The 15,396-nt window shown below is 38.1% G+C and overlaps 1 protein-coding gene across 5 annotated transcripts in view; it reads right to left on the bottom strand.

Annotated features, from left to right (window-relative positions):
* LOC113543063 (syntaxin-1A) overlaps positions 1-15,396 on the bottom strand; it is a 103,644-nt gene that overhangs the window by 21,917 nt on the left and 66,331 nt on the right. For all 5 annotated transcript variants that reach the window (XR_008300653.1, XR_004580320.2, XM_026941051.3 and 2 more), the window contains exons 4-6: positions 9,414-9,488; positions 4,763-4,836; positions 4,300-4,408 (exon numbers count right to left, since the gene is read on the bottom strand). Coding sequence is in view for 3 of the 5 variants with exons in the window: in XM_026941051.3 (XP_026796852.1) it covers positions 4,300-4,408; positions 4,763-4,836; positions 9,414-9,488 (258 nt within the window). In the remaining 2 variants the exon portion in view is untranslated. The remainder of the gene's footprint in view (positions 1-4,299; positions 4,409-4,762; positions 4,837-9,413; positions 9,489-15,396) is intronic.

Raw genomic sequence — 15,396 nt, 5'->3', positions numbered from 1 at the left:
AATCTTCCATACACCATATTCCTTTATGCTTATACATACGCCTACACTGCATAAACCCAACCACCCGCACACACAGACAGACACACGCACACACACACACACACACATCATTTACTGGTTTGACATTCGTTTGTGTAAAGAAAGACCGTGAGAACTCCAGTGTGTTGCTATGGAGACGTCAACCAGGGGAACCTGATTCGTTCCCTAATTCAGCCATATCATTAAAATGGAGTGATGAGCTTTCAGCAGGTTCAACTTGTACCATCTTTCACACTTTGTCTCGCAACATTTCGCTGCATAACACAGTCTTGGAATGTTAAATATGGTGTAACAGCCAAAATGTGTGCAAGTGTCTATTTATAACATACTGGTCATCATGATGTGCACAGCAATACCCCTGTTGTTCTAACCACATACAATGTCTATGACTTCCTATTAATGGTGTAATGCAATGTCCCTATCAAATATCCATATCTGCTATACTGGAAGGTTTTTTGTTTACACACACACACACACACATTATATATATACACACTGTATATATATATACACACAGGGAAAACCAGAGGTAGACATACCAGCACTATCAGCATGGTGGGGGCTTCCCAGTTCCTCAACCTTAGCTATATCAATAGAGTGCACAATTGGTCTCAACTAGAAAATGAAACAAGCTGCAAACCGCAACTCAGATCAGGCATGTACTAAGTATCACTGCACGGTCTTTCTTTGTCCCTCAAGCTTCCTATCTGACTGCTCAATCACACACTCATGGAAGTAAAAACCCCTGCTCACGTGACTTTTTTGTTGTGTTCAGTGCGAAGCCAGTCTAGATGCACACCTCTAGTCTCAATCAGATGTCCTGAAAACCTTTCTGGTAAGCTTTCTAAAAAAAAAAATTAAAATAAATAGTGTGTCCTATTCATATCTGGTTAGAAGCCATTATCTGTCCAATCCGAATAATGTATTCATATTCGGCTGCATTCCTACTTCCTGGAAATGGTCTTAAAAATGTATTCAAATGCATCCATCTTGGCTTGGCATAAAGGAACTCTATTACTTTAAGAGCTATTAAATCCACGCGTCATTGCAAAGGTATTTTAAATGAAGTTGCTCTAGGGATGAGTGCTCCAGTCTGTAATTGAGTTGCTTTGTTATAACCCTAGAATCCTTGTAATTGTGTGTTCGCTGGAGTATTTTGCTCTCTGTAGAAATGCAAAGTGGCTTCAATATCATTTGAATGCCAGAGGGATCTGTGCATAAAAATCATTCAGGGTGAATATTAAAGTCACCGCATTTTTATTTCCCTTCATCCAACCCCCTCATTTACTACGATAACAAGGTGCACGTTTCATAGCCTGATGACGCAACTGCTCGTCCTGATAAGGCCCAGACTTTCAAAGAACAAACAGCAGTGGTTCATCCTCGTCACTGAGCACACTGCTGACTGAAGATCTGAAACACCTAAAAAAAAAAAAGTGTCACTGAAAAAAAACATAGACCCAAATCTACAGGTGCTCGCCTAAGGGTTTTCCACCAGTTCAGCTTTGTATTTAGATCTGTAAGTGTGTGTAAAATTAGAACATTGAGGTTACACCAGTGGAAATGTCTGGTAGAGCCAGAGCAGAGTTAATTAACACAGAGCCGGGGGAAGGTCCAGGTTCCAGCAAGACAGCATGTCATTGTAGAATAGACTCCGTTTCAGTGGTGCATGTCTCTTATTAAAATTTATAATGCTTTAAATATTCTTATCAAGATATGCTGCATAATGACAAGGCTGAGTTGAGGGAAATGTGAATAGTTAATAGAAATTGAGCTCATCAGTATTCAGACCTCAAAATTAACTACAAATTTCGCCCAAATCAAGGCATGTCTCGTTTTCACATGTAAAACACTATGGAAAGCCATGAGCGAAATATTAAAGCGCTGTTGGATTCTTGATTCCAATTGTTGATTAATTTTCTGGCAGTAGTACCAGCTGTAATTCAAATCACTATAGAGATTATAGAGTTATATTAAAGTTCTAATACAATATAGTTTCTATAGTAGCAACTTGCACTATTCGACTTGTGAGTCAGACGCTCCACATAAACTAATTTTTTCATAAACTGAAGTTTTCCGTGGTGAGATATATTTATTACCAGTGTCAGAAAGCCTCCAGTATCAGAAGGTCTTCAGGATAAAGGAATTTGGTAACATGACAAGCTATATTTTTTCATGATATTAACTTCAAGAAAGGGAAAAACGATTTATTTAACGAACTATTTACAGTAAACGAACTATAAACAAACTATTTACAATAGTGTTCTAATGAAAACAATAAAACAAACTAACTTCTTTCGTGGACGTTCCACAACATTAAACATAATTATAATTGGATAAAAGTGATAGTCATTATTCATTATTATTCGAATCTGCAGTGTACTACTATGTACTAGCGTGATCATTTATAAGCTGGCAGCCAATTACTATGGGTATATTCCAGATTAATTAATCAGTATTAATTAATCAATAAAGGTATATCTTATCTTAATAAATTTTCTAAGAATAACAAAATTATCATTAAGTATCTTTTCATGACTATCAACCTTAACATATTCTCAGTATTTTAAGCTATTAGACGTTATTTAAAATCTTGCTTATCATATTAGTCTAAACTTTTTTTTTTCATTATCTCTTGCTTCTATGCTACATCATATTCAATTTGAGAGAATATTTCAGCCATAACATGGATTCCACCTATTGTATACCAAATTTTATGCCAAGTTGTCAGCTCTAACACCCTCCATTGCCTCAGGGTATTAAAAATGATAATTAAGATGTGAAATTATTATAATTAAATTCGGGTGCTGTGAAATAAATATATTTGGGATTTAAATACTTGTAGAATGTGCATTAAAATTAAAGTGAAGCATTGTGTTACATTTTGTGTTACATACACACACACACACACACACACACATTGACCTCATTTTCTCACTGCCTCTGTCTCTTCCTCATCTTCCTTGCTGCCACTGAATTGTGGTCAACATTTCCACACCAGCTGGTGACTGTAAGGCTTCATTGCCAGTGCCTTAACCCGCTGAGAATAAATGGTACACCCTACACCAAAGTACATCCAATTATTAACACCAATTCTTACATACAGTCTTTACATAAAAGCTGACAAAGCCTCGCTGTCTGAGAGTTCGATAAATTGCAGCACAGACGAAGCCCCCTGGTGCCCATGAAAGAGCAGATGGAAAGCACTAAGAGCCTGGGGTTGCTTGGTGCAGCCGGCACACTGGAGCCTGCCAGCCAGGTAGAGGCAGATTAGCATTTTTTCCATTGCACCCCTAAAGAGATCCCATAAACACTGTCTAATACCCGACCAATCAGATTAACGAACCATGGCATGACATTGGATTGGTTTTAAGGATTTGAAAGCTCTGACTGCAATAAGACACAGAAGATGCATGTCTGACCCAATACTAGGCTAATCCTACAGTACTTGATTAACTAGAATCAGTTCAGATTCCATTTAACCACTTAAAAGTCTCAGGACCTTATGTCATGCTAACATTTCCCATTAGTTTTACTCCAGTTAATAAATAGATCATGAGAAAGAACAAGTACAATATTTACACCCTATAAGATGTTATCATCATTGCATTATCTAAGCAAATTTCAAGGCTACTAGTAAAAATTGGGATATATGTTTGAAACCTATTAAATGCACACCTTATCTTTGCATATTCAGTAGACAATATTAAGGTTAGATTTTGTTAGCTAAACTAGACTCATCAGCTCACACACAGATTTTAGAGCTTTTTTACAGCAACTGTTAGTGAAAATCAGTTGACTAATATTAACATTTCATGTGTATTATCAGTGTTACTGCCGAAAATACAATATTGTCAATAACTTAATGGCAATTTTCAACACTATTTGAGTGCACATATGTCTCTCTGTCAGCAGCCAATCAGATCAAGCTAGGGAGCAGAAACATCTGAAATTGATTATTCATGTCAACCAAAGAAAATCGTTGGCAGGCGGAGCTCCCACACCTTCCGCATGAGTCTGGACTTGGATAATAAAGTGAGTTTCTAAATATTTTTTTTGATGCACTAGGATTTTGGAGAAAGTCAGACAGAAACAGCATGATGGAGGAAAAATACTGATACCTACCATTTCACAGTCAATGTGACAATGTGGTCATTTCCTCCCAAACCACAACATTTATTGACTCTTCCTCCTCTTGTCATTATGGGTGTATTCATCTACAGTAAATATTCTGTCTTTTAGGTGTGTGTGTGCACTCACTGATCTCTAACTGTCTCTGGATCCGGCCCTTGCAGCGCTCCCTGTAACTCGATTGCGTCGCATTGTACTCTGACATCACCTCCACGAATTTACGTGACAGAGTGGAGTGCTGGGAAAAGAAAAGGGAGAAATCATCAGTGAGCTAAAACGTGACCCGAGTGATGTTCTTGTACCGATATGGCAATAAATTCAACACTTTATCTACTCTACATGCTCTACATGCTCTACTTTCATGCAACACCACCAGCATACCCTGCTTTGTATACTAAGCGATACCAAGTTACAGCCTCATATTGCACTTCATGGTAAACTGGAAGATATTTTATTGATGTAATAGTAAAATATGTGTAGCAATTTCATAGTTTAATAAGGCTGGTTAAATTTAGTGCATTTAATTTTGGTACAAATTTAATGATGATGAATATCTGCGTGATTTAGTACAGCATTAGTCAAGCTCACTCACTTGTGTCTTCCGTATCCTCAAATCAGCTGAAGACCTGTTCTGTCCTTCCTCCTGCTCGATGGTCTGCTGGATACCTGGGAGAAAAACACCACACATGCAATATAAGATATATGATACATTCAAGTCTGAATTTTGCAGGTGTGGTGAGTGATTTGAACTCAAAACACTTTCTGCAATATTTGATGAAGTTCTCCTCAGACTTTCATAAATGGAAAATAATGGAAAATGGCTTAAATGGAAAATCTAGTGGCTTGAATGGCATACTACGCTCTATAATCTACATACTACACTTTGTTTTTGAGTATGTAGTGCTTAATTTTTGCTGGTTTGCAATGTTTCAGCTCGAACACTAACTTTTTTTATGAAACAGTAATGTCAAGCTACCATGAGGTACCTCCAAATAAGCAAAAGGTTCAATTTTAAACCTCAAATTACATTTTATTTCAATAATCAACACTAGTACATTGTCTGGATATTAAAAGTGCAGTACGTCAACACTATATCAACACAGTTCTATTTTTCGTGGCATCCCAGGATCTGTAAATAGGAGACATACACTAGGAGACAAGCATTTAGCCTAGCATGTGTGTATATGTTTTGCATGCATGGCTTTGGAGGAAATGCTGAGGGTATGGGCCTGTATTTATTTACATCACATCATTTAGATATGAGAAAATCTCTAATATACACAAAACGCAAAATATACACAACCGGATGTTTGCTTTCTGTATTTTGTCTTGTTTACTGTTTTGGTCCTGTCTCCGCCTCTCATCCTGTGATTGGTTTGTTCCCCAATTGTGTGCACCTGTTCTGTGTTTATTCCAAGTATAGCAACAATATCCACTGTTGGAGGACGTCGTCCTCGCCAGAGGCTGGTGCTGGAATGATGACATCTTCATCTGAGGCAGTGCAGTGACATCCTCAGCAGAGTCAGGAGGCAAAGTAATGACTTCTTCATCAGCAGTGGAGCAACAACTCTGGCAGTAATGTTGCTGCCCTGCCTGTACTACAGTGCCTTGTTGCTAATCTTGGAGTAAATGCAGAACAGGTGCACAAAATTGTGGAACAAGCCAATGACAGGACGAAGGGTGGAGATAGGACCAAAATCAAAAAGTGCTCGTTGCCATGGGAACCGTAAATCTGTGAAAATCACCAACTTGCCACCCAACACTTCCTTGTCTTGTTCTTAGTGTAATTTCTTATCTTGTTCTTACATGGCATCACATGGCATCACCGATCATCTGTTAGGGGTAATGGAGTACTTCCAAGGCAGTGACTGTTATTGGCACAGCAGGGGTTAAATGTTAGTCATGTCACTGTGTGTGTATGTGTGCGTGAGTATGTCATGTGTTTGCTATGTTGCTTGCTCTTAAATGGAGGTGGCTCTGTACAAGTTTGACAGGTCCTATAAGCTTTCACATGACCCAAATGTCAGCTCTTCAAATGACCAGCATCACAGGTCCTGGCCTTTTAGTGTTCTCAGGCGTGTCTTTCCTCACAGGAGACAACCATGCGGAAAACCATTAGAGCACAATGTCACAGAATTGAGAGACCTTGGGAAAACACTGGTAGTTGTCTCTACATTCATTCAAGGGCACTACATTTGATGTCTGGAGTGGAGGTCTTTGTGTTTTCTCGGTAACATGATAAGCTACATTTTTTCTCCTTTTAGCTTCAAAATAGACAGAACAACCAGGGTAACACACTGGTGATGAATGGAATGACTATATCTAGCTGTCACAATGTAAGTGATAACAGGAACTAGCATGTTTCGCAAACATTCCACAACATTAACCTTAACAATACATGAGTAAAAGAGAATGACGTATCATTCTTTAATAATTAGAAATTGTTAACATTGTCAAATTGCTGTAGTATAAGAGAAATAAAACACCTGACATGCTATAACAGGAAAATAATCAATTTCCTGGTGGTAAAAGTAACTAAGGTTTGTGTCGGGTCACACCAGTCATTGATTATTTTCCTATAACAACACACCCTGTGGTGTATTAATCCTTACTTAATTGCATACAGATTTTTAATGAATTCAGGAGGATTTTCAGGGGTACTGTACACCCTGCCTCCAGGAATCCATTCAACATTTACAGCTTCTCTAAAGCTCTAAATCTCATGCAAACACATGACTGAGAAGATTTCTATTCGTGACAGCTGACACAGAAATGAAGTGACAGCAAAAAAAAAAAAAAAGAGGAAATCCAGTCCTGACAGGCACACATAATGGTTCTCAAAGTGGAGTCTTCAAATCCTCCAAGAGTCTATGACGTATAGCCAGGAGCTCCGCAATTGTATTCTTATTACTTTTAACAACACAATAATAAAATGCTGAAGATTGCTATCAACTGCTATCAAAGTTGTTGTAGTTACTATTTATTTATTGTAGTTATAAGATTACTTGCCAGGACACATGGTGTAATCTAAAGCGCAAAAACTTTAAAAACAAGTATAAACAATATTACTCTTTGAGCATTGAGAGCTGACTCAAGAGAGCAGACGTTTTTTCTTTCATTCTTTTTTTCCCCAAAGATGTAGGCTATGCCATTACTCATTTATTCACTCATTTATCTTCAATATCCACTTAAATGCTTCCATGGAAACCTCTCTTCAACATCTGGAGTGTTTGTTCATTTGTATGAATGGTTAGACGCATGTCTGACTCTCAGCTGTGTGAACGAGGTGAGTGTATTATGGGAGGAGATCAATTGTCAGGATAAGAGGAAATAAATCTTCTTAATGAAGCAGACACACGGTGGGACAATAACAATGCAGGGATGGTTACTGCTTTTATCACTGCACAATTGTAGTGCCTTGCTATGAATTATTGAAATACATTTTGCGAAATGCAATGTGTGGTAATTTGGTAATTTTTTTTGCTAAATAGAAGATAGAGTAAGATATCATGAAACAGAGAAGAACAATTGCAGGTTATTAAATCTCATACTTTTTACAGTTTAGGGAAAAAAGGCAAATAGCTGTTTCTGATTGAATTGTTGGTGCGCCAAGTCAAATGATCTGATTCACTGGAATGAGCCAGAATTCCCGTCATTGCATTGTGCCCACTACTTTATAATGATCGGCTCCATTTTTTTGGCCCAAAGACATTACAGTCCCACATCCATTGAAATGCAAGACAAAAGTAGACTATACAGCCAAAAGTATGTGGACAAATGACCATCACACCCATATGTGCCCATTCCAAAACCATGGGCATTAACATGGATGTGGTCCACCCTTTGATGTTCTAATAACCTCCACTCTTCTAGGAAGAATTTCCACTAGATTTTGGAGCATGGCTGTGGGGATTTGTGCTCATTCAGCCACATGAACGTTAGTGAGGTCGGGCACTGATGATGGGTGAGGAGGCCTGGGGTGCAGTCAATGTTCCAGTTCATCCCAGACGTGTTTAATGATGAGGTCATGTTTGGGCTCTTCAGTTTCAGTGAAGGGAAATCTTAATGTTTCAGCATACAGAGACATTCTAGACAACTTTGTGCTTCCAACTTTATGGCACCAGGTTGGGGAAGAACCACATATGGGTGTGATGGTCAGGTGTCACAGTCTATGTCCTTTCCCTTTCAGTGAATTTGCTTTTCTGTCCAGCAAATTTTATTCACATTTGGCCTGACCACTGACTTTCCGGTGTCTCCTGTATTACTGTAACAAAAGGTAATAAAAAAAAAGTAAATACTACAGCTAACTTATAGATGTTGTTGTGTCTCTATACCTGTGTAGATGACAACAGTCACAAAAATACTATTAACAAGTGTGGCTTTTGAAATGATTTTTAAAACAAAAAAAATAGTTCTTTTTAAAGAGTAAACATTCTGTAGAACAATACAAGGACATGATGATCAGTGATTGTGTTCTTGGGTTGCCATCGTAGTCTCTGAAACTAAGCAGATAACCATCGTCTTGGCTTGGATGGTTTTCATACTGTCAATTTTCTATTGCATTTCACACCTAATTCATTTCAAAGGAAAACGCTGAAAATGTTTGTGACAAAAAAGTCTGAAATGAGATAACTGTTAAATCTTCTTTGCGAACAAGACAGAGTAACTGACACCAACTGTGCCAACATGGACAGACATTTTCATTTTCTTTATGCAGGAAGTAGTATTGAACAGATCACCACACTCCTGTGCATGTGTGTGTGAGTGAGAGAGAGAGAGAGAGAGAGAATTTCTGTGTGCTTGACTGGCCTAATAAACAAAACCAAATAAAACAGGGAAAATATCCCCATGTGGTTCCTGCCATCTCTTATCCATTGCACCCTTGTGCCCATTTGTGTGTCTCACTCCCTCCACCAATCAGCTCTTCATTAGCCTGTCATATGGCTGCAGCTGTGCTGTGGAGGCTAAAGACTGAAATATATTGGAACGCAGCGCCTCCACCATCACGTTAACTATTCATCACTCATTAGTCACAGCTATCACAGTGACAATAAGAGCCGAGGCCTCGATCAGTACCGGCAGGGAAGCATTCTATTGCTCTCGTCTCAGATGTCTTGGATGTCTGGGATGTCTCAGATTCAGCAGAAGGAGAAGGGCAATGGGTTTATTTACCTTTCTGAATGGAACTGAGCATTTTTCCAATTACACAGTGCTGTGTTTAGATCTGAAGTACAAGGACTCACTCTTTAACTTGGAGCGCACTTTGTTAGCCAGCTTCTTGATGTCCGTCATCAGCTCCTCCAGTTCTGCTTTCGTTTCTGTGTAAAAATAGAGAAAATGTAAAAGAGCAGGGGAGTTAGATTCATTAACATGGTCTGCCCTACTGAGAAGGGTCTTTTTGCAGTTCATTATCCATCTAGATAACATTAGCAGTGAATATTATGTACTTCTATAAAAATAACTTAAAAATCTCCCAGAAATCATGTCAGGTTAATGCATTATAGCTTTCTGGCTAGCATTAGAAGTAAATATTATAGACATCTAGGAATTTGACTTAAAAATCCTCTCAGAAATCCTGTCAGGTTATTTTAGTTTAGCTAGAAGTAAACGTTTATAAACATTACTTAAAAATACTCTTAGAAATCCTGTCAGGCTAACTTAGGCTAGGTATGTAGCTAGCGTTACAAGTGAAATTAACAACAGTTATGAATAGGACTTATTTACTTTAGGAAATTTGGTCAGGTTAGCTCATGTTAGCTAGCTGGCTACTGTTAGAGGTAAACCTTTATAACTATTAATTAAAAATCTTCTCAAAAATGCTTTCAGGGTAGCTTGGGTTAGCTAGCTAGCTAACATTACCAATAAAATTATCAACAGTTATGCATATGATTTAATTCCTTTCAGAAATTCTGTCAGAATTCTGTCAATTCTTGGGTTAGCTAATTAGCTAACACTGACACAAAGTATGAATGTTTATGAAAACAGTCAAGCTAGTTAATATTATCTAGCTGGCTAGTGTTAGCAGTCCTGATAGAGTCCTCTTAGAAATCATCTTTTGTTAGCTAGCTAGCTCAGAAAATCATATGTATATATAGGTAGGAATATAGTGTGGCTAAGGGATAATATGTGTGTATAGTACACACTCTGTGTGGTAAGCTGTCCTTGAGCCATGGTTTCCATGTGTGCCTCCGGGGGCGCACATTGACACAGCTCTATCACAGGCACTGACTGCTCAACTCACTCACTCACTCACACACACACACACACACACACACACACACACACACACACACACACACACACAGTAAGGAAAAGAGAAGGAAAAAACTGTGTGTTTACTGCCACATTGCAATATCATACCTGAATACTCATTCAGTATTAAATTATTAATTAATTATTCAGTAGTGAAACTAGTCGTAAGGTAAGTACTTAGGGGTTGTATATCTTGTATATGTACAGGTCCTGTGAATTTATGAGGTTAAGTACTCCTGCTAGAACAGTATTTTAAAATTACAAACAGAATTCTGCCACCAATTATGCGCAGGCAAAGAGAATTATATTCCTGTTTCACATCTGAACTTCTCTTATGATCATTGTATGATCCACATACAGTACACAATGATCACAACAGTTTAGCTTTGTTTAGCTTTGTGTATACGTTTTACTGTAAATAATGAAGTTGAGACCAATTTCAAACAAATATTTGATTTAAGTACTATTAATGTCGGATTATTTTGTACATAAGAGTGGAAAATCAGTTAATAAAGTTGTGACAAGCATGTGTTATTGCATCATGAATATTAAGAGCCAATCATTTTTCAGTATGCAAATGCAAGCTATGCAACACTGATTTCCCATAAGAAGTAAACAGGGCGGGGTGTATAAGGCCTCATCCACACGTACATGGACATTTTAGAAAATAATTTTTTTTTCTCTGCGCTTGGGCTTCTCATACACACACACACACACACACACACACAAACTTTTTGGATCAGCAAAAAATGAACCTTTTTGGAACACCCTCCACAGTGGAGACATTTTACAACTCTAGACAGGAAAAATTTAAGTTTTTGAAAACCCTGATGTCTCATCATGAACCTGCACATATCCATTGCAAATTTGTTTGTGTTATGAATGTGCTATTACTGCTATGGCTGCTGATGTTATTTCTGTTACTTTGTGGTCTATAATTTTTTATTTGGTAATGTGTTTGCCTTTTAATTTCGGTTTGTTTTATTACCGAAATTTGGCATTACAAAGCACAATGAGATTGATGAGAAAAACCAAGATTTTTGGATAAGACCCGCGCAAACACTTTGTATTCAAGTGTAACCTTATGCAGTAGCTCCTCCTCATCATCAGTGCACACATATGAATCCTTGTGTTTGTCATTTTTTGTTTTAGAACTTTTAGTAATTACATTTTTTTACCTTCTGTTATATATCACCGTCTCTACTACTCAATACACATGCTCCTAATGTTATTCTTTAGTAATGTCACCGCCATATGAATAGATGCCTATAATGTCACTGCCATATGAATAGATGGCAGTAATGAAGCTGCCATATAAATAGATGGCAGTAATGAAGCTGGCATATGAATGGATAGCAGTTATGTCTCTGCCACATGAACAGATGGCAGTAATGTCACTCCTATATAAATAGATGGCAGTAATGTCGCTTCCATATAAATAGATGGCAGTAATGTCACTGCCATATGAACAAATGGCAGTAATGAAGCTGCCATATGAATAAATGGCAGTAATGTTGCTGCCACATGAATAGATGGCAGTAATGAAGCTGCCATATGAATAAATGGCAGTAATGTTGCTGCCACATGAATAGATGGCAGTAATGAAGCTGCCATATGAATAAATGGCAGTAATGTTGCTGCCATATGAATAGATGGCAGTAATGAAGCTGCCATATGAATAAATGGCAGTAATGTCTCTGCCAAATGAATAGATGGTAGTAATGAACCTGGCATATGAATGGATAGCAGTATTGAAGCTGCCACATGAACAGATGGCAATAATGTCTCTGCCACGTGAACAGATGGCAGTAATGTCGCTGCCATATAAATAGATGGCAGTAATGAAGCCGCCATATGAATAAATGGCAGTAATGTTGCTGCGATATGAATAGATGGCAGTAATGAAGCTGCTATATGAATAGATGGCAGTAATGAAGCTGCCATATGAATAGATTGCAATAATGTCTCTGCCATATGAATAGATAGCAGTAACGTTGCTGCCGTATTTGTGAGTGTGCGCCTATGTGAGTGTGTACACATTTACGTATGAACCTTAAGACCCATGTGGCACCAAACTGAGCAGGAACATCAGAGACACTAACCATCTGTCTGTGTTATACTCTTGCTTCTTCTCTCCCCAATTGTTTCCATCTCTGCACTTCATTTTGTAATCCACTGATTATAAGATTCTCAGCTGTCAGACTATGTTCTATGACTATGTCAAGATTTTCCTCCTCTTATTTTTCTCCATATCATTTTATCATTTGCTCTATTTCTCTTTCACAGAGGAACGAGACAGGAACAGACAAGCTAACAGAAGGATGAGGTCAGGCTGGAAGCTTGTAGATGACACGGGCATGTTATATAAGAGACAGAGTTAAAGAGACTGTTCAAACAGAAGGGAGCCAACCCATTAATCAACTTTCAGCTAACTGATAGAGAGGAAGGAGAGGGGACAGACAAGAACAAGTGAGAGAGATGCACAGACACAGAAATAGATCAAGACACACATTGAGAGACAGATCGTGTGTAGAGAGAGAAAGGAAACCGGAATTCTGAATTCACTGCTATAACCCATTACGTTGATTGATTGAAGTAGGTTTCTTTAGAATTGCTGAAAATCTGGATACAAATAAATGGCAAATAAATATTGAAATTTTTACAGGCATGAATAGGAGATGTATTAGCGTGTTGGAAACAGATGTTTCGTAAATGATAAGCACACATTCGGCCATTTTCAAATCTAATTCTCTACTTAGTTAACATGTCAAACATGTACCATTTAGGTTCAGCTCAGTGCTGTTGTTTAATTTTCCACATGGGAAATTTAGCTTGCGGCATGTCTCAACAAAAACAGACATATGTGTGGCAGTCTGGGAAAACCCATTAGATGTCTCTGTGGCTAAATTCTGGAAAACATTGTCAAAAAAATCGTCTTTTGACCAAAAGTGTTTTTTTTTCCTGCCTATTACATACTTTTGATCACTACTTTAAGAAAACATCCATTTATTTCACCAAAATGAAGTGAAAATATATATTTTTTTACTTGCCATGAGTATCTTCCTGCAAAGATCATGTTGTTTAAGAAGCCAGTAAATGTAAAATCTGTCTAAAGCTATCTAAAACCTTGCTAGCTAAGTGTGATCTCCTCACACAATGCTTGTTATGCTTTAATCAAGTTGTTGGATAGCTATGTGCCATGGAGAAACTGACATAACCCTAATCAATTCAGTCCCGTAATCAGAAACAGAATGGCTGTCAAAATGTCCATGAGTGTCTGCAGCAGAGTTGGAATGAAATTTATTAAAACTATTGGCACCTCAGTGCAGGACCACCAATGTGGTCTATAGGATCATGGCCTACAGGTTTAAAACTCCTGGCCTAGACTGGTGATCATGGAGGTGGTGACGAGGTGGTGCATGGGTTATATTGGCCTTAGATAAACACACTGATACACAAGGGCACTGAGAGCTTAGCTGCTCAAGCGTGTCATCTCATTCACCACTCTCTAATTGGGTTGGATCTTTGGCTGGAAATAGTGTTGTGTTGGATGAGCAGTGTCACACTTGGCTCGTGCATACCTTGTCCAATGGAGCTAGATCACATCTGGCCCTTTTACACCTCGACATCAGATAATGCTGAGCTCCACCTTGCGACTGTATATTGTTTCGTGATGAAAGCATCTCATTCCAAACACCAGTTAAGTGTTGCACAAGCACTTTCTTTAATCACGTTCATTTGGTGGAAAATCCAAATTCATACACCAACTGCCAATTTCCTTCTTATTCTCCAAAAACAAATTTTCTGTATATTTCACAGTATTTCTAAAGTATAATATTGCTAGGAGGTCGAGGAGCTTTGGACCTAAAATCCCATAAGCCCCTTTGGCAAAGGGCCTCAGCTGTAGCACACTGTGGCAATATGATATAATTGGAGCATCTGTGTGCGGCTATGAATGCCAGCTGACATTTCTGACAGCGCAGCACTGTCGGAGGAGATGAGTGTGTGTGTTAATGGGAAGAAAATTACCAGCACACCGTCCAGGATTTATAGCACGCATAGCATCCAGAGGGATTTACAGACATCCCTCTGTCCTGTTCTTACTAAAATGTACAATACTAACAAATCAGCAGTGGGATTCTTCTGTGACCGGTAAAGAAAATGTATTTCCCACGAAATAGCAAAGAAATACACATGAGCTATGGAGAAAACTGAAAATGGATATAGTTTAGGGATGTAACCCAATACATAAGAATACATACAAATATATTAATATGAATTTTTGGTCTATTGTAAGTGGTTTGCTCCAGTAGCCTGACCTAAACATTGCCTTACTAAGCTCCAAAATAAAACCAGTTTTGGCAAACATCTGCGATGGTTATAATAAGTCATTGTGATTTTAAGAAACATTTTGATCCTTTTGACAGACTGAGGCATAATCTTGATATGATACACTTTCTAGAAACCATCTGTCTAGCTTCTGTCCTCTCATAAGGTCTCTCTTCCTTTTGTTTTGATTTTGGCTCCATAGAGAAGAAGCCACAGAGGGTCCAGATTAAATATGGACGATAGACAGAGAAGAGACGGATGCCTGGGCTTAACACACACACACACACACACACACACACACACACACGTAAGTGCAGAATTGCAAACAAATTACACTGAGTGGAAAGAAATTTGCTGTCAGGCTCAAATGACTAAGTGAGAACTGGAAAGATTCCAACTATCAAAAAAGAAAAAAAAAAAAAAAACATCTGAAGTTGCAACAAGTTGTTGCTAACCACCAAATTACGCTTGTGCTGGCACCAAAACAGAGTGCTTACTATCATATTTTCAAGATGTCATTGATTATATGAGTTCCGGGGGCAAAATTGTTACATCAATGAATAGAAAAGACCTGATTAACCATTTATTGCTGCTACAGAGTATCAGCACTTATAGATGTCAGTGAAATTAGATTCAATCACTTCT

This window comes from Pangasianodon hypophthalmus, chromosome 21 (genome assembly GCF_027358585.1).
Source record: "Pangasianodon hypophthalmus isolate fPanHyp1 chromosome 21, fPanHyp1.pri, whole genome shotgun sequence".
NCBI classification, from domain to species: domain Eukaryota; kingdom Metazoa; phylum Chordata; class Actinopteri; order Siluriformes; family Pangasiidae; genus Pangasianodon; species Pangasianodon hypophthalmus.
This window is presented reverse-complemented; position numbering and strand designations above follow the sequence as displayed.